General features: G+C 35.3%; 1 protein-coding gene across 1 annotated transcript; it reads right to left on the reverse strand.

The window, feature by feature from the left end:
* Window positions 1–16,120: 16,120 nt before the first annotated feature.
* Window positions 16,121–19,459, reverse strand: LOC136217764 (F-box/LRR-repeat protein At5g63520-like). The gene is made up of 11 exons (XM_066004418.1): window positions 19,436–19,459; window positions 18,995–19,282; window positions 18,792–18,899; window positions 18,593–18,682; window positions 18,349–18,480; window positions 18,084–18,185; window positions 17,915–17,954; window positions 17,648–17,800; window positions 17,253–17,431; window positions 16,973–17,097; window positions 16,121–16,872 (listed from the first exon to the last, which is right to left on the reverse strand). The coding sequence occupies exons 1-11, from the start codon at window positions 19,457–19,459 to the stop codon at window positions 16,422–16,424; spliced, it is 1,692 nt and encodes a 563-aa protein (XP_065860490.1). The 3' UTR covers window positions 16,121–16,421.
* Window positions 19,460–20,139: the final 680 nt, after the last annotated feature.

A 20,139-nucleotide genomic window follows, 5' to 3' on the forward strand; every position in this document is an offset into this window, starting at 1 on the left:
AGCGATAGCTATGCACTGATGGATTTGACGCCCTTTGATGAATCCAAATTGATTCTCTGTAACAATTCGGCTAGCAATATTGGCAAGCCTATCAGCTAAGATCTTTGAGATAATTTTGAAAGTGAAATTGCTCATAACGATTGGCCTATACTGCTCAATTGTCGAGGCTCTAGGGACTTTTGGGATAAGAGCCATCAAGTTTGAGTTCAATCCACCAGAGATTTCCCCATGCTGAAAGAACCACTGAACCATTTTACACACATCATTACCCACAATGCTCCAATAGGACTGAAAGAATTGACCGGTGAAGCCGTCCGGGCTAGGAGAGCTAGAAGGATCCATGGAAAAAACTGTATGTTTGATGCAATCCTCATCAGGGCAGGCGGTTAAAGAAATGTTGTCAAAATCTGTCACAAGCCGAGGAACCATATCAGAAACCAAAGACATATCCATCGGATTCCCACTCGTGCTAGCAAACAGATTAGCATAGTAAGAGATAATATGATCAGAAATAATATTTGAGTTAGTGTGGGAAACCCCATCAATTGTTAAGGCAGAAATTCCTATATGTGATTTGCGTATCGCAGAGACACGGTGAAAGTAACTTGTATTACGGTCTCCCTCAGCAAGCCACCGCACCCGACTTTTTTCTTTCAAATACATTTCCTGTTGAAGCAAGTGAAGGTCCAACTTCTCATGAGCGGCCAATTCACGTTCCTGAAGATTCAACGACCAGCCATCAGATTGAATAGTGTGCTGAATATCTGCAAGGGAGCTATGCGCCTCATCAATGTTAGCATTGAAGTTACCAAATACCTTAACATTCCAATTTCTCAAAATAGTCCTAAGGCCATGCAACTTGTGACATAACAAGGGAGCCGACAGAGGAGCAGGGGCAGGGCCATCCCAGTGATCTTTTATTATCCCATAAAGTTCAGGATTACTGACCCACATTTTTTGAAACCTGAACCGAGAAATCCTACCAAAATTAGTCGAAAATTTGAACAGAAGGGGGTGGTGGTCCGAGTGATGACGCGTCAGCCCCACATAGTAAGAATTCCAAGCCTCCGCAAAATCAGCCGATACTAAAGCCCTGTCAAGCCGAGAATTGACACGCGCCTCACCAGTTCTCCCATTACACCAAGTGAAGAAACAACCAGTAGAGGGAATATCAATCCAATCCCCATCATCCACAAAATTCCTGAAATCACGACAAGGTCTCGTAGCCGGAGGCCGACACGTTTTCTCATGAGCCCCAAGGATTGCATTGAAGTCCCCAATTAAAAGCCATCTACCTTGTAAATTCAATTTGAGAGCATTTAGAGTCAAAAAGAAATCAACACGTCTGTTTGCCCAAATACTGCCATACACAATTCCATAACAATGCCTAATACCCTGCACATCCTGTTGCAATACAACAAACTGTTCATGCTCAAGAATTATAGAGATTGGATTAGACATAGCAATCCTTTGAAGAATCCAAAGAGTTGGCTTATCACGCAGATTAACAGAAATCAGTCTCATGCCAATGCTGGTCCAAAACGAAGGGCGAATTGCCTCAAAGGCAACCATTGGTTCTGCTAAACAAAGAAGATCAGGTTTATGTTGCCTACATAAATTAGAAAGGTACCTCTGAGTGTTAGGGTTGAGGAGCCCCCTACAGTTCTAGAACATAACTGTCATTCAAAACGAATAGGGGGTTTGATGGCCCGTTTCGCCCGGGATTTCTCTGCCTCATGCTTTCCGCCTCTGCGTGCTTTCACAGTATGCCATATTTCATCTTCTTGCTCTGCCTGATCTGCCCAGGAAAGAGTAGGAGAAATGTTGTTGTTGCCAGGAGAGTCTGGCCTCTCCACATCATCAACCGACTCCATTTGTCCCATGGGGCTCCCAGCAAACACAAGCTCTTTGTCAAGGCTGACCTCCACAACATCAATTTTCTCTGCAAGGTCAGCTACAATCCTGGCCGTGGCAATTTCCACAGGGACAATTGCATGATTCAAAATCGGAGGAGTATGTTTCTTAGTCGGTGGTTTTTGAAAAGATCGACTCTCAGGTGGTTTTTTATTTTTCCTGCAGTCATACGCCGAATGACCAATAGAGGAGCAAACTTTGCAGAACTGAGGAAGCCTTTCATAAACCACCTCAATCCAGATATTTTTCCCATCCCTCTCAACTCCTAGCTTCGTCGGTAGTTCTCCTGCTAAGTCCACATCCAACAACATTCTAGCAAAGTGCCCAAAATCACCTTCAAGGGTGGCTTTGTCAAACCGAATCAATCCTCCAATCCCTGTTGCAATGTCTGAAAGAATTTGTCTATCCCAATATTCCCATGGAAGAGAATAGAGATGAACCCAAACCTGTGCATTAGTGGAGCGTTCGACATAAGGATCAAAATCCGGCACCCAAGGCTGAAGACGAAAAGTGCCCGGACGGGTATTCACAATCCCCTTATTAACAACCAGATCATGTGCTTCTCTGGAAGGCAATATCACTTGAAAATATCCTTTACCAATCGCAATTAGCCGCCACTGAGCAGTGATTCCCCAAATCTTGGTTAAACTTGCCTTGAGATCCGCCACTTTCCAAGGGGAATCCCCTTTAGATAGAACGAGTCTTCCGATAAGAGCGTGTGAACAAAGAAGAATTCTCCTCTCATAGGCAGATTGAGAAATCCGAATGGATTTCAGACCTCCGATGTCAGTAACCGTAGCGGATGATTGATGAACCTCAGGAATACCACGTTTCAGAACAGAGAAGAAAGACGGCACAGGCTTATCGCTAGTAAGGGGATGAGGCTGATGAAGCAGATCCGAAGCGAAACGGAGTTTAGGGTTGAAGAGAACTCCGATACTAAGGAAATCTTCCTGATGAGAAGCCATGGTCAACAAAAGACAACGGCCAAGAACAAGGAAAGCGACGACAAGCGGGGACTCAAGAAATCGCCATCCTCATTTTTCTCTAAAGAGAGAGCAATTTGCAGGACCAGTATAATTTTAACTTTATTCAGAATCACCAAAATTTTCTTTAATTATGGATTTTAAAAATGAATCAGTAAATTAAAACAATACAATAACAACAATCAAATTTCAATTCCTTCAATTTGGTATTGATTTCAGGAGGCGATTCCCCCAAAAATACAAGCATTAGATCACGAAGACACAAGGTTGGAGGAGAGCCACTGTCGACTTCCTCCTTCTCCGATCGGATCTGAGGTGAAACCAGAGCCGCGTTAAGGCAACCGTAGAAACCAAGGCTCCACGAAAACGACGAACGGCGACGGAGCAGGCGGCGAACAGAACCGATGGGAACGGCCGATCGCGAAACACCGCTTGACTATTGCACGACGATGACAGCAGAGGACGACGGCGGCGAACAGAACCGACGGGACAAACGGCCGATTGCGAGGAAGACGATGCAACGCCACTTGACCAGAGGCGGATTGCACGGCAACGATAGCAGAGGACGACGGCGGCGGACGGCGCCAGACACCAGATCGAAATCGATTTGGAGAAGAGATGGCCTCTAGTATCACAAACAAACCCCAAAATAAAAAATAAAAATCAATTACATCATCTTCTCCGTCTCTCTTTAATTTCTTATTTTTTTTTTCTTTTTTTTCTCTCATTTTTGTTAATTTTTCGCTCTCTAAAATCAATTGAACATAAGAGCAATGAATGTAATAATAATAATAATAAAATACTATGAACAACTCACCATCAACAAATCTTCACACCTTGATTCTTCTGTTTCTTCCTGTTCGTTTCGCATATACTCTTCGTTTCGCTTCTTATTTGGTTCACGCTCATTTTTTCCGAGGCCTGTTTTCCGAATTCTCTTCAAGGTAGGATTTGTGTTTTCTGTTGTTGTCATTCCTATTTGCCTGATTGGAGATTTTCTATTTCAGTTTTATCGGTTTTGATTTTGTGTCGGATTGATGAATGTGGGATTTGATTAGTCTTCTCTGTGGGATTTCTGCAAGTTTCAGTCTTCTCTCATGCTTGAATGAGTGAGCTTGATTTCATATCATTTGTAACCCGTATCATTGACAATGAACAATGTCAATTTTTTTTTCAATTTATCTTAAATTAGTACTGTTTGTCAGGTGACAACATTGTTAAGTTCTTGCATTTTCTGATTGTAAACTGAAGAGAATCGAACAATAATAGCAATGAATGTAGTAATAATAATAATATACTATGTTCAATTGATTTTAGAGAGAGAAATATTAAGAAACATGAGATAGAAGAGTGAGAGAGAAAGAAGAAAAAAATAAGAAATTAAAGAGAGATGGAGAAGATGATATGTAATTGATTTTTATTTTTTATTTTGGGGTTTGTTTGTGATAATTAGATAATAAAGAAGTTAATTTATAAAATAAATAAATATAAGGACAAAATTAATTTTTCCCCTTTGAATTTTGATTTTTTTTAACACTGTTAGTCAATTTGACACGTGTTTGCTAATGGAATGAACCTCAATGTACCCGTTTGTAAATTTTTAAACCACAAGTGTGCCGATCGAAAACAGGTGTAACCACACAGTTTATTTTTGTACTTTTTCCTAAATAAAACACGTTAGTTATTTTTTTTCGGTGGGTGCGGGAGTGAGGAAATCTAACATATCCAAATGAGATATATCAATTGGTTTATTAGCATTAACGACACAACTAGTTTTAACAAAGACGCAACTAGTTTTAACATATGTAGCTTTCGTTTCCAAGGATGCTTACCAAGTATAACTATATGAACAATATACTACTATATTTTTATAATTTTGAGCATGTGCACTATTTCTAGAAAGGAAAAAATTGTTACAATTGATTTTATTTGTGTAATGAAGTTTATACTAATGTGTTATTTTATTTTAAGTAAATTTATTTAATGTCATCTTATTATAAGTAATTGTAATATTAAAATATCTTTTTATATTTTAGGATTATATATCTCAAAACAAATTCAGAGAAATGTGATACTTGTTTTTGTTTACCACATTTGATAAAATTGGATTTTATTGATAAGACCGACTTTAAAGGTGTGCAAAAAGTGCGACGGCATATATCATTTCTAAATAGTGAGGATACAAGAAAGATTAAATAGATTAGTTTTATTATCTAGAGGTAGTTTAAGAAAAAAATACTCATGTGGTGTCATGTTTGCGCAGATCAGTCCCTATACATGTAGTTTGCTCATTTAGCAAATAAAAGATTTTTATCTAACATTGTTAGTTTTGCTAATGTGGCAAGAGGAAATTGTATCCAAATTTTTTCCACCATTTTTTACTTTTCAAATGTCAAAATTAATTATTTAAATAATTTTTTTCACTCTCTTCTTGTTCTTTTTCAATTACAAAATTTCTAAAAATATTGTCGTCTTGCAGCCAAACTTTAAAATGTTATCTGGACCATCATGAACTTGAACATACTTCTTTAATAAAGAAAGCATCGTTGGTATATAAATAAACAAAACCCCCAAGTTGATGTCATATTCTTAGATGACACAAAAATAATATAAATCAATTATCAAATAGTGATAATCTCAACTCACAACATCAATAATTTTGTAGTTGAGAGGAAGCGTTCATTTCAAATCTCTTTTTGTTTCACTTCTTCAAAATCTAAACTCCACTACCTTCTGACCCTATTGCACTAGACAGACAAAATAGAGAGCGAGGAACAAAAGGAAACCCAAAAGAAATATTTGACTTCGAACGATGAATGAACAAGTTAGAGACTGCGACTCTACGATAAGATATGAGATACGAAAGTTAGAGATTAGTTTACTATTAAGGATTTCATTTCAATTCAATGATAAATTTTAGGTAAATAATTTATTGGATTAGGGATTAGTTTACAAGATTAGGGATTTTACTTTTAGATTTTTGGAAATTTTTCGTAATTAAAAGAAGAAAGAGAGAAAGAAAATAAAAATTAAATTTGATTTTTTAAAAGAAAAAGTGGATAAAAAAATATTTTGGACAAAATTGTCCCTTACCACATCAGCAAAATTGACAGTGTAAGGTAAAATTCTTTTATTTGCTAACAGAGCAAATCACGAACATGCTTTTGCTCTGACAAATACCACAATGACTGATATGCGGAAACTTGAAATCACATATTTTTTTTAAAAAATTTAACCATACTATCTATTGGACATGATTTCCCTCAATTTTCTGTATATCACCCCGATCACAAGTTCAGACTCCTTATAGACTTCAGGCAAAGTCACGGCCATAACAAGTCTATTATTGCGAACTGTCCCCTCCACTAGGCCTAGGAAGGGTAGACTTCGATTTCGGATCCACTTTCTTCTTCTCCTCCTAGTCACCTCTGAGGCCGACCGAACCTCATAAGCTATCTCCATCCCAGAAGTTAGTCTAACCTGCTCTAACCCCTCCTCACCCCGCAACTCTACCTCCACCTCAACTCGAGGACTCAATGAAATAGATGAAGCTTCAGCAGACATACTATGTCAACACCTAAACAGTCTAAAGAGTTTTTAGAACGATGGATGGGGTTGAGTACTCAACATAGTGAAAAGGAAGGAAAAAGGAAACATACAGCAGTCAAAACGAAGAAGAGATCGAAAAGGAATGACCTCAAGAACACCGACAAGGTCACTCCCAAATAGAACTAAAGGGACAATTCTAAAAAATCTACCGGAAAGGCTCAAACTGCACCAACCCCAAAGACAGAAAACAAATACCTGGAAGAAGAATAAAGAAATAACTAGTGAAATTCAGATAAATGGCCTATTTATAAATGACTGAGAAAGTCCAACCGTCGTTGGACTTTATTATGCAGACATTTGATGAAAAGCTATTATTACATAAAGCACACGCATGAACATGTCTAAAAAGGCACCATTAAGAGCAATCACTTTTTTCACTAGACGCACATGCGCATAACGATTGATTAATTCAAAGGAAAACACCTCGAAGTCAGCAACCTCAATAGACACGAAGGCACCCATCGCCAAGAAAGTTCATCGATCTCAAACTAGCTCGCACCTAGTAACTCGCCTTAGCTATATTAGGGGGGGGGGGGGGGGGGGAGACTTTCGATAAAGCATTTGGGCCTCGAAAGGCCACAAACAGCACCCCAACGAGAAATTAGGCTCATTAGCAAAGCTTGACCCCTCTCATTGTCGCACATAGCCAAGATTGGCGATTGCGCCAAGTCAGGGGCAATAAAAACATTAGCACCATCCCAAAATCCAATATAAATAGGAATTTTACCTCAAAATAAATGACCACTCTTTCTCTCTACTATTATTTTAGTATCACTTGATAGTAACTTACCCGTGATACTAATTTAACTCTCAAAATTTGTTATAAGGAACACTTCCGGAACAACAAATGAACTCAAATATTGATATATCTCATACATCGTCTAGATATACATGTTTAGTTATATGTTAAAACTTGGAATCGAAACAAATTGTTTAGTTTATCATTTCGTTTCGTTTTATGGCTTTAATTCAATTGATATTTAGATTTTTATTTGTTTGATTCTTCACTAAACCGAATCAAATATCATCTAACATTTATTTAAATTTGAGTTATTAGCATTTATTTAAATTTTAGTTAGATTTTTTTTTTGTTTTGCACAAAAGAATTGTGGTTTTTTAAAAAAATTGAGGTAAATTAAAAAAACCAATGTGGCTTTATTTTTTTTTTTTTGCATAAAAAGGATTGTAGTTTTTTTCTTTTCAAATATATGACTGTGGTTTATTCCGTTACACTATTTATGGATTCGGTGAAGATTTATTTGCTGACGTGGCTGAAGGACAAATATGAGTTTTTAAAAAAAATTGGGGTAAATTAAAAAAAAAACATGTGGTTTCACTTTTTTTTTTTTTTGCAGAAAAGGATTGTGGTTTTTTTCTTTTCAAATACATGACTGTGGTTTATTCAATTACACTATTTACGGATTTGATGAAGATGTCGTTTATTTGCTGACGTGGCTGAAGGGAAAATATGAGTTTTTAAAAAAATTGACTATAAAATGCCTTGAACAACCATGTGAGATTTGCACTCATGTGAGATTTTATAGTCAATTTTGTAGCCACAAAATATTTATAAAAAATTCATTGGTCAATATTATAGACTCAGAATAGTTATAAAAAATCTATTGGCCAATTTAAAAAAAAATCCATATTTGCCCTTCAGTCACGTCAGCAAATAAACGACATCTTTACCAAATCCGTAAATAGTATAACGGAATAAACCACAGTAAGAAAAAAAAACCACAGAAAGTGAAACCACATATGTTTTTTTTTTAATTTACCCTATTTTTTTTAACAAACTCATATTTGTCCTTCAGCCACATCAGCAAATAAATGGCATCTTCTATAAATCTGTAAATAAATAGTGTAACGAAATTAAACACGGTCCTATATTTGAAAAGAAAAAACACAGTCATTTTAATGTAAAAAAATGAAACCACAACGTTTTTTTTTTTTTTTTTTTTAAATTTACCCATTTTATTTTATACAATACTGGGTTCCCGTAACAAATTCCTGATAGAACTGTATCATTCTTCAGTCCACCTTCATCTGATCTAAGTAATCTTTCCTTTGCAATCTCTCATCCGTTAAATATCTTTGAGTATAGAATCATAATCGGACTCATTCCTTTTTGGATCCTAGTTTTCAATCTAAATTAAGTTTTTATTTGATTTCTATCTATCTAGGCCTGTATAATGCACCTACTTGTTGGTTTTTTTTATGACGGGATGGAATTGCTTGAAGGCAAACAATAGATGTGGAGCTAGAACTGCAGATTTGAACCAGATTTCTCTCGGTTTTCCACTCTATCGTCCATGTTCAGGTGTGGACTGTGAATTATTCAGTTATTTTCGCTTTGCACAATCTGAAATTGCTCATTTGGTTTTTTTGATTTTTTCTTTCAATAATTTTTCAAGCTAGCAGAGCGTAATTGTAGGTTTCTTTATAGCTTTTTCCAGGAATATCTGTATCTGTGGTAGAATGTTTAGAAATTAGAACCTTCTTTTGAGGTTATTAGCTTAGGTGATCGAGTGTTATTCTGATACTTCTATTAGAGAGCATAAAAATATTCAGCAAACCTGAGAAAACATTCAATTAACTATATCATCAAAGCTTGAATGTCTATAAACCAAACAATCAGAATGGCAAGATTTGAGTTTCCTAAGCCATCTATCAATGCATTGCTCAGCTAGCTAGCAGAGGGGCAGAATGACTTTGCCTTTATAGATTTCAACCCATACTTAAATTCCCTTTGTACATTTCAACCCATACTTAGCTCTGCTCCACAATTAGGCAAGGAAACTGTTATGAACACGAGTTTGGGATCGTGTTATAGGACCTTGTACCTGGATATCTTCTTTGGTAGATCTTTTGGGTGTTTTTCTACCTTTACCTATTGTATCAGAATTAGGTTAGAGAGAACTACGATCTCTTGAACTTAATTTGGAATTTTCAATTGGTATCTTTTTTATTAATAATAATCTCCCTTTAAATAGAAGAGACAGAATTACAAAATAGGAAAACTAGGAATCAGCAGCTAATTTAGGAATAAAATAGGAAAGCTAGAAATCAGCAGCTAATTTAGGAATAAAATAAGAAAGCTATAAATCAGCAACTAATTAGGAAATATAAAAATAATAACTAATCATAATGGGCTTAAGATATCTTTTGCTTATTTGCCCCATGGGTGTAACGCTGGTACAACTGTGGAGCTTTTGAATTTATGACAGAAACCATAGCCAGATTTAATACTCTGAAGTTGGTGGAGTATATGATAATGCCAAGTATACTGTGCTATGGTAGTGCAGACAACAACGAGCAGAGTTTGCTTCATCGTCTTCCTGACTTATTGAGCTCGACGAACCTCGTCCGATTTCTCCATTGCAAAAGACTCCTGCAAGTGGAACCTCAGGAAAGTTTTCATGGAATGGAGAGCTCTCAACATTGGGGTGGGATATTTCTCGGAGATAGCAAGAGAAAATCAAACCTCCAAACACCTTTTTCCCTCCACTACTAGGTTCACCATTCCTTAAAGGAAGTCAGCTTTGGCCTTTTGATTCTTCCTTCAGAATTGCAAGGTTTCTATAGGCATCACTGCACGAAGATGATGCAGTATCAGGATCTGAGTGGTAGAATAGGAAGGGATCACCACATTCGATGCCAACACAATTGACGATAAAAAAGTCTCTCTCCCCTCTTCAATTAGTTTTTCAAGTTTAAGGATATAGTAAAATTGTAAATAGAAAGCTCTTCCAAATCTTACCCTAAAACTTTATAAAATGCTAACGATGCTCTTGATATAAAACTCTCTGGCCCACAAGGGTAGTACCTCGGCTGTACGACTCCAATGTACAGATTAGGAGAAAAATCTTCATCATAAAACTGCAAACGAATTTCTTTCTTTGAACTCAAGAAAAGCAGTTTTTGAAACAATATTAACATGAAGGAAAATGTAATGAAAGCAGATAAACTATGCAGAAGAACTTTGATGAAAATAGTCCAAGAAAATAAATATGGGTCTTTAGAATATTATGTGCAGAGCTTGAAACTAAATATGGTTTCTAACATTACTTTGAAGTTCATGGAATATTGATATTAAAGCTAAATTTTTTCCTGATCCTCATGGCTGTGTGACCTACAACCATTTTATAAATTAATAACGTGATTTATCCTTTTGTATTTTCTCTAATAGAAAATTGCAAAGAACCAAAACAGATATTCTTCCATTTTCTTTCACTGTCATAACTTTCACAGGAAAAGTTATAACATAACCAAAGGCTTCAAATTTACATTCATAAAAAGAAAAAGAAATCTTTACCTCACTATTAATATCAGCTAAGAGACCCTCGGTGTCAAGGATTTCATAATGCCCCTGCACTCTAGCGCTAACCCATGAAGAAGCTATGTCGTTTCGTAATGCCCAAACTGCATGGAGTTGGGGACCAAATGGCATTATGCCGGTTGACAATGTGACGTGAAATTGAGTTTCTCCTATATCTGCTCCTTGTCCCCAAATTAGAAAAAAAAGGACCAATTAGTGCTGCACATAGGAATCTCCTTTATAATCTTGGAAAGGAAAGATGAAAAGAAATGCAGAAATATTTTGCATCTTTTAATAACTTATGTCAAGTAAGTTCTTTTTATCATTTATTTGAGTTCCCAAATTCACCATACTTGTAAAGCGGGGTAATTATATTGTGTAATAGGTTGAATACTTACCCTGAGATTTGTGCATGTCCCTTGCAAACACAAGAGCAACACCATCAAGCAAGTAACTATCACCATCGTAATGTCGAGAATCATATGCACTTCTGCACAAGAAACGCCCACTTGCATCACCCACAATGACCGTTTCCTCATCCAATGCACAATCTGCCAATTTCAAATAAGATTTTTCATGACTGATCACAACCTTAAAATTATTCTTCTGATCAGCGAGAAATGCAATCGAGTGGATAAAGAAAAGATTATATTTTCTAGTACTTACCCATCCTTGCGAGGATAGGTCTCATGTCAATGTTTCGATCCTAGAGAACCACAAATATCATATATTAGGATTACAAATGTAAAAAATAATAAAAGAAAAGCTAATCATGGTCGATTAATCTGTTTGAAGAGAATGATTTGAACTGTGTAGGTGGAGGAATCACAACTTACTCCAAATAAGATGATCCCTGCAGGTGATTCAGAATGTGAAAAGAAAGCCGTAAAATCCTTGATATCCGTCAGAAATTTTTCATCCAAACACATTTCAGGTACCTGATAGTAGAAATAGTTGGTCTTAGTACTTGAAAATACTTTTTATACATGCAATTCTATACCATTGCAGATGATTATTAATGATGAAGATATGTCAATGAATTTTCCATTTAGAGCATGCCTAAGACACATAAATCTCCTTAACCAAATAATTACCGTCTTTGTTCGTAACAGTGGGATAGCATCAACCCTTAGTCCAGGTACAAATCCAATCACCAAAACAATCCCACGATCAAGTAGACTATCTCCACCAGAATCAGAATCATCATTGTTCTCATCAACATCACTTGCTTTCCACCTAACCTGTGTTATTTTCGAAAAAGAAATGAAATGGTTTCTCTTTGTGATATATTTAATTTAGTTTTTATTTTCATCAAGATATCAGAATAAAAAAATATGCATTGCATATACTAGCCTCTTGGAGTTCATTAGTTACATCAGCACCGATGATCCCACTGGCTGTGTTAGTAATGAGTGGCACTCTTGAGCCTAATTTTTCTGTAAGCTACATAATATCAAATGAGAAAAAAGTTAGCAGGGCAAACCAAATTCAAAGATATTGCTGAGAACTGAAATCAATGTGTCTGTTCATATATTTCAGGGACAATGATTACCAGTTGGTGAGTCAGTGCCAAGCTGAATTTTTTGCCAATGCAGGCAATGGCAAAATGTGGAAAAATTGGCTCAGCAAGAACCTTGTCCAGAACCTCGTTCACTGCATCCTATGAATCACAAAAGAAATGGTGAGTCAAATTGTTGCATCTTCATGTCATTTTTATTATATTATATATACGAGTTGTGAAAATGAGGTACTTACAGGGAGAGTAGGCTTGAGAGAGAGAGCAGAAGCAAACTTAGGCTTTTTTAGGATTGGACCACATACATGGTTCCAACATTTGCTAACACACGCTGCTGAAGAAAAAGCCGAGGCAGGTAACCTGGAGAAAATGTTTTCCATAACATCTTCAGTGACCTGAGAGAAACCACTTCTCATATTCATTGTCATCTTCTCCATTTACTCTTTCTCTTTGTCTGTGTGTGTGTGTGTATATAAGAGAATGAGATATAGGAATGAGTTGGGGAATGGTGTGCCTATTTATACATGTAAAAGAATCAACATTTTCAACCAGAAAAAAGAAGGTTTGTGACTCCAGAATCCTGATTTGGATTTATTTCCTTTTCTGGTATCTGATTTTGGATTTTCAGGATTCATTTGGATTTACTTTAGATACAAGATTTGGTAATTGTGATCTGTGTTTGGATTCTCTCATAAATACCAAGGATTTTAGAGCCCAATGCATGTTAATTCTTTGGGTTTAGTTTATTAAAAATCACCCATGTTTGTCAAAAAATCTTCAGATTTATTTCAGATACCAGATTTGGATTCTCTCATAAAATCTTCAACATTTCCCACACTTTACAGCCCATTGCATGTGAATTCTTTAAAGGGTAAATTACACCCATGGCCACTGAACTTTGTTTTTTTAATGGTATGGCCACTGAAGTTTGCTTTTTACTTATGAGAAAATTACAGAGAACTGTAAGATTGGAAAACTATTTACAATAAAATAACCCCTACTTTTTGAATGTTGTCGTATTATTAAAAGCTGTTTTGATTATGTCAAATTGTCAATTGTCAATGGTATATCCATTTCTTTTTCTTTTACTATTTTCTTCATTCATCTCTTTTTCTACCATTTTTATTCCTTGATACTATATTCTTTCAATTGATCATTCGTAATGTATTTTAGGGTCTATAGTTTACAAATTAGAGTCTATAATTTATATTTTAGAGTTTAGAATTTATAAACTAAGGTCTATTTTTTTTTTTTTGTGCTTCTAAATTTATCACTATCTGCTCCTATACTGTGCTTCAAATTATCCACATGTGCTTCTCTATGTTCTCATAAGAACCAAAAGTGTTGATTGACCATGTAAAAGGTACTAAATTGATAAAACCTTGCTACTTGCATAAACAGTTGTATCAAAATGTTCATCTTGTTGAATTAAGGACATTAGGTTGTGTTCCTTATAAAGTTTAAGGACCAAAAATGATTTTTTTTTTTAATAAACTTTAGTTCAATAAGTCCTAATGTCTATGCTCACTATGTGTGTCTAGGTAGCAGTCTGAAACTGTAAATATTCTAGAATTAAGGGCATGAGGTTGTTGTGTCCATAAAAGTACAAGGACCATTCTGAAACTTGTGAAAACATCACAAAATCCGCCTTTATCTACACCCTTTGTTGCACCTGATAGATTATGTATGTGTCTTGCACCTTATTGAACTTAAAATCAATCATAGGTATGTACCCTGTTGAAAACTGTGACAACCATGGTACGCTAGTATATCATACTGCATACTGTTTTAATGTATGATGGCAGACCTCCTCTCATTGTATGTAAGATTAAAAACACAATATGAGCATAGTCATGCATAGATCAAACCTTTCTAAATGTCCAAATGACATTTTGAGCCAAACAAACTTAACGTGCTATGTCAATATTACTGAAACACAGAACAACTCAAAAGTACCCTACTTGCAACTGTTATTCTGCTCTATGCTATGAATCTGGCTCATTACTGTTATGTTTCCTTTTTTTTTTTATAATAATTACTGTTATGTTTCCTAATATACATTAAATCTGCTTTACATTGAAACTTAAGGGTCTATTCAGCATGTTTATCTTGTGCACTGAATCACTTGCAAATTTGTCCACAAATTGATTCATCCTTATATCCATCTGCATATTTTCCAAAATATAAGGACCTTGTATGATATGTCTACAAGGATGCTATTTTAATTGCTTTAAAATCAAATTTTTTATTATGTCATTCAAGGGAGAACAATATTGGAATATGTCATTATTTGTTAAAATTCGATATCAATGATCAATGATACTTCATCCGCTATTAGTTCTGTCAAAATTTGAAAAACCCTATCCCACCGGGTATAAAATTATTGGACAAAAATAAGAAAACAATATAATTATTTTGTCACAGAATTAATTATTAATTTAAAACAAGTTTTTGCTTTTAAATCATGTATTTGTGGCCCACTCTTTCTCTCTCTTTGCACACTTTGTCTCTACTATTATCTTACTATCACTTGACACTAATTTGATCATAGGAATTTATCCTAAAGACTGCTCCCAACATAGAAACAACAAGCGAACTCAAAAGAACATTCAAATCCCAATTACTCATCAATAGATATATCTTGTACATCTTCCGTATACAGGTTTATTCAATTCTATTTATAATTTTGTTACTATTTAGTTTTAGATTTATTTGATTCAGTCATTAAACGGAACCGAATCAAATATCATCTAACATTTATTCGCATTTATTTAAATTTGAGTTAGATTTTCGCCGTAACAAATAGAACTGGATCATTCTTCATTCCCTCCAGCCCTTCAGTCCATCTTCATCTGATCTAATCTAAGTAACCTTTCCTTTACAATCTCTCATTCGCAAATATCTTAATCGGACTCATTCCTTTTTGGATCCTAGTTTTCAATCTAAAGTAAGTTTTTATTTGATTTCTATCTATCTAGGCCTGTATAATGCACCTACTTGTTGGTTTTTTATGACGGGATGGAATTGCTTGAAGGCAAAGCACAGATATGGAGCTAGAACTGCAGATTTGAACCAGATTTCTCTCGGCTTTCCACTCTATCGTCCATTTTCAGGTGTGAACTGTGTATTATTCAGCTATTTTCGCTTTGCACAATCTGAAATTGCTCATTTGGTTTTGATTTTTTCTTTCAATAGTTTTTCAAGCTAGCAGAGCATAATTGTAGGTTTCTTTATAGCTTTTTCCAGGCATATCTGCATCTGTGGTAGAATGTTTAGAAATTAGAACCTTCTTTTGAGGTTATTAGCTTAGGTGATCGAGTTTTATTCTGATACTTCTATTGGCATTAGTTATCCATATTTGAAATGTAATTCTATTAGAGAGCATAAAAATATTCAGCAAACCTGAGAAAACATACAATTAACTATATCATCAAAGCTTGAATGTCTATAAACCAAACAATCAGAATGGCAAGATTTGAGTTTCCTAAACCATCTATCAATGCATTGCTCAGCTAGCTAGCAGAGGGGCAGAATGACTTTGCCTTTATAGATTTCAACCCATACTTAAATTCCCTTTGTACATTTCAACCCATACTTAGCTCTGCTCCACAATTAGGCAAGGAAACTGTTATGAACACGAGTTTGGGCTCGTGTTATAGGACCTTGTACCTGGATATCTTCTTTGGTAGATCTTTTGGGTGTTTTTCTACCTTTACCTATTGTGTCAGGATTAGGTTAGAGCTCAGTGGAGAGAACTCTACGATCTCTTGAACTTAATTGGAATTTTCAATTGGTACCTTTTTTTATTAATAATAATCTCCCTTTAAATAGAAGAGACATAATTACAAAATAGGAAAACTAGGAATCAGCAACTAATTAGGAATAAAATAGGAAAGCTAGAAATCAGCAGCTAATTTAGGAATAAAATAGGAAAGCTATAAATCAGCCACTAATTAGGAAAAATAAATTAATAACTAATCCTAATGGGCTTAAGATATCTTTTGCTTATTTGCCCCATGGGTGTAACGCTGGTACACCTGTGGAGCTTTTGAATTTATGACAGAAACCATAGCCAGATTTAATACTCTGAAGTTGGTGGAGTATATGATAATGCCAAGTATACTGTGCTATGGTAGTGCAGACAACAACGAGCAGAGTTTGCTTCATCGTCTTCCTGACTTATTGAGCTCGAAGAACCTCGTCCGATTTCTCCATTGCAAAAGACTCCTGCAAGTGGAACCTCAGGAAAGTTTTCATGGAATGGGGAGCTCTCGACATTGGGGTGGGATGTTTCTCGGAGATAGCAAGAGAAAATCAAACCTCCAAACACCTTTTTCCCTTCACTACTAGGTTCACCATTCCTTAAAGGAAGGCAGCTTTGGCCTTTTGATTCTTCCTTCAGAATTGCAAGGTTTCTATAGGCATCACTGCATGAAGATGATGCAGTATCAGGATCTGAGTGGTAGAATAGGAAGGGATCACCACATTCAATGCCAACACCATTGATGATAAAAAAGCCTCTCTCCCCTCTGTTGAAAATCAAAAGATAACATAATTATGTTCTTCAATTAGTTTTTCAAGTTTAAAGATATAGTAAAATTGTAGACAGAAAGCTCTTCCAAATCTTACCCTAAAACTTTATAAAATGCTAATGATGCTCTTGATATAAAATTTTCTGGCCCAAAAGGGTAGTGCCACTGCCTCGGCTGTACGACTCCAATGTACAGATCAGGAGAAAAATCTTCATCATCAAACTGCAAAAGAATTTCTTTGTTTGAACTCAAGAGAGGCAGTTTATGAAACAATATTAACATGAAGGAAAAACTAATGAAAGCAGAGGAAAAGTTATAACATCACCAAAGGCTTCAAATTTACATTCATAAAATGAAAAAGGAAAAGAAATATTTACCGAACTATTAATATCAGCTAAGAGACCCTCGGTGTCAAGGATTTCATTATGTCCCTGCACTCTAGCGCTAAGCCATGAAGAAGCTGTGTCTTTTTGTAATGCCCAAACTGCATGGAGTTGGGGACCAAATGGCATTATGCCTGTTGACAATGTGACGTGAAATTGAGTTTCTCCTATATCTGCTCCTTGCCCCCAAATTAGAAAAAAAAAAGGATCAATTAGTGATGCATGTAGGAAACTCCTTTACAATCTTGGAAAAGAAAGATGAAAAGAAATGTAGAAATATTTTGAATCTTTTAATAACTTATGTCAAGTAGGTTCCTTTTATCATTTATTTAAATTCAGCATACTTGTAAAGAGGGGTAATTATAACATGTAATAGGTTGAATACTTACCCTGAGATTTGTGCATGTCCCTTGCAAACACAAGAGCAACACCATCAAGGAAGTAACTATCACCATCATAATGTCGAGAATCATATGCACTTCTGCACAAGAAACGCCCACTTGCATCACCTACAATGACCGTTTCCTCATCCAATGCACAATCTGCCAATTTCGAATAAGATTTTCATGACTGATCACAACCTTAACATTATTCTTCTGATCAGCGAGAAATGCAATCGAGTGGATAACGAAAAGATTATGTTTTCTAGTACTTACCCATCTTTGCGAGGATAGGTCTCATGTCAACGTTTCGATCCTAGAGAACCACAAATATCATATATTAGGATTGCAAATGTAAAAAATAATAAAAGAAAGCTAATCATGGTCGATTAATCTGTTTGAAGAGCATGATTTGAACTGTGTAGGTGGAGGAATCACAACTTACTCCAAACAAGATGATCCCTGCAGGTGATTCAGAATGTGAAAAGAAAGCTGTAAATTCCTTGATATCCGTCAGAAATTTTTCATCCAAACACATTTCAGGTACCTGATAGTAGAAATAGTTGGTCTTAGTACTTGAAAATACTTTTTATACATGCAATTCTATACCATTGCAGGTGATTATTAATGATGAAGATATGTCATTGAATTTCCCATTTAGAGCATGCCTAAGACACATAAATCTCCTTATGGAACAACCAATTAATTACCGTCTTTGTTCGTAACAGTGGGATAGCATCAACCCTTAGTCCAGGTAGAAATCCAATCACCAAAACAATCCCGCGATCAAGTAGAGTATCTCCGCTAGAATCAGAATCATCATCACTTGGTTTCCACCTAACCTGTGTTATTTTCAAAGAAGAAATGAAATGGTTTCTCTTTGTGATATATTTAATTTAGTTTTTATTTTCATCAAGATATCAGAATAAAAAAATATGCATTGCATATACTAGCCTCTTGGAGTTCATTAGTGACATCAGCACCGATGATCCCACTGGCTGTGTTAGTAATGAGTGGCACTCTTGAGCCTAATTTTTCTGTAAGCTACATAATATCAAATGAGAAAAAAGTTAGCAGGGCAAACCAAATTCAAAGATATTGCTGAGAACTGAAATCAATGTGTCTGTTCATATATTTCAGGGACAATGATTACCAGTTGGTGAGTCAGTGCCAAGCTGAATTTTTTGCCAATGCAGGCAATGGCAAAATGTGGAAAAATTGGCTCAGCAAGAACCTTGTCCAGAACCTCCTTCACTGCATCCTATGAATCACAAAAGAAATGGTGAGTCAAATTGTTGCATCTTCATGTCATTTTGATTATATTATATATATGAGTTGTGAAAATGAGGAACTTACAGGGAGAGTAGGCTTGAGGGAGATAGCTGAAGCAAACTTAGGCTTTTTTAGGATTCGAACACAAACATGGTTCCAACATTTGCTAACACACGCTGCCGAAGAAAAAGCTGAGGCAGGTAACCTGGAGAAAATGTTTTCCATAACATCTTCAGTCACCTGAGAGAAACCACTTCTCATATTCATTGTCATCTTCTTCTCCATTTGCTCTTTCTCTTTGTCTGTGTGTATGTTGGGGAATAAAGATGTAGGAGGAGGAGATTGAAGATAATCTGCATAGGAATGGTGTGCCTATTTATACATGTAAAAAACAAACATTTCAACCAGAAAAAGAAGGTTTGTAACTCCAGAATCCTGATTTGGATTTTCAGGATTCATTTGGATTTTGTTTGCAGACACAAGATTTGGTAACTGTGATCTGTGTTTGTATTCTCTCATAAATACCAAGGATTTTAGAGTCCAATGCATGTTAATTCTTTGGGTTTAGTTTATTAAAAGTTACCCATGTTTGTCAAAAAATCTTCAGATTTATTTCAGATACTCTCAGATTTATTTGGATTCTCTTATAAAATCTTCAACATTTCCCACACTTTACAGCCCATCATGTTAATTCTTTAAAGGGTAAATTACACCCATGGCCACTGAACTTTGTTTTTTTTAATGGTATATGAGAAAATTACAGAGAACTGGAAAACTATTTACAATAAAATAACCCCTTCTTTTTTTAATGTTTTTAATGTTGTCATATTATTAAAAGTTATTTTGATTATGTCAAATTGTCAATTGTCAATGGTATATCCATTTTTTTTTTCTTTTACTATTTTCTTCATTCATCTCTTTTTCTACCATTTTTATTCCTTGATATCAATTGATCATACGTAATGTATCTTAGGGTCTATAGTTTACAAATTAATATTGATTAAGAAGTAGATATTACCATCGTTTGTGATTTTTATGTAACTAACTCTTTACTTATTTCTATTCTTATTTTTAAAATAATCTTTTCTTCTCACAGACAAGTAAATTAATGTAAATAATCATAATTAAGCTATACAAATTAAGAGATAAAAAAAATTGCTTAGAAATTAAAGATTTAGAAGAGAAGTATTAATCGGAAATTAGTTATTTTAATTGTCTAATTAGTATTG

This window comes from Euphorbia lathyris, chromosome 1 (assembly GCF_963576675.1).
Source record: "Euphorbia lathyris chromosome 1, ddEupLath1.1, whole genome shotgun sequence".
Lineage (NCBI taxonomy): Eukaryota > Viridiplantae > Streptophyta > Magnoliopsida > Malpighiales > Euphorbiaceae > Euphorbia > Euphorbia lathyris.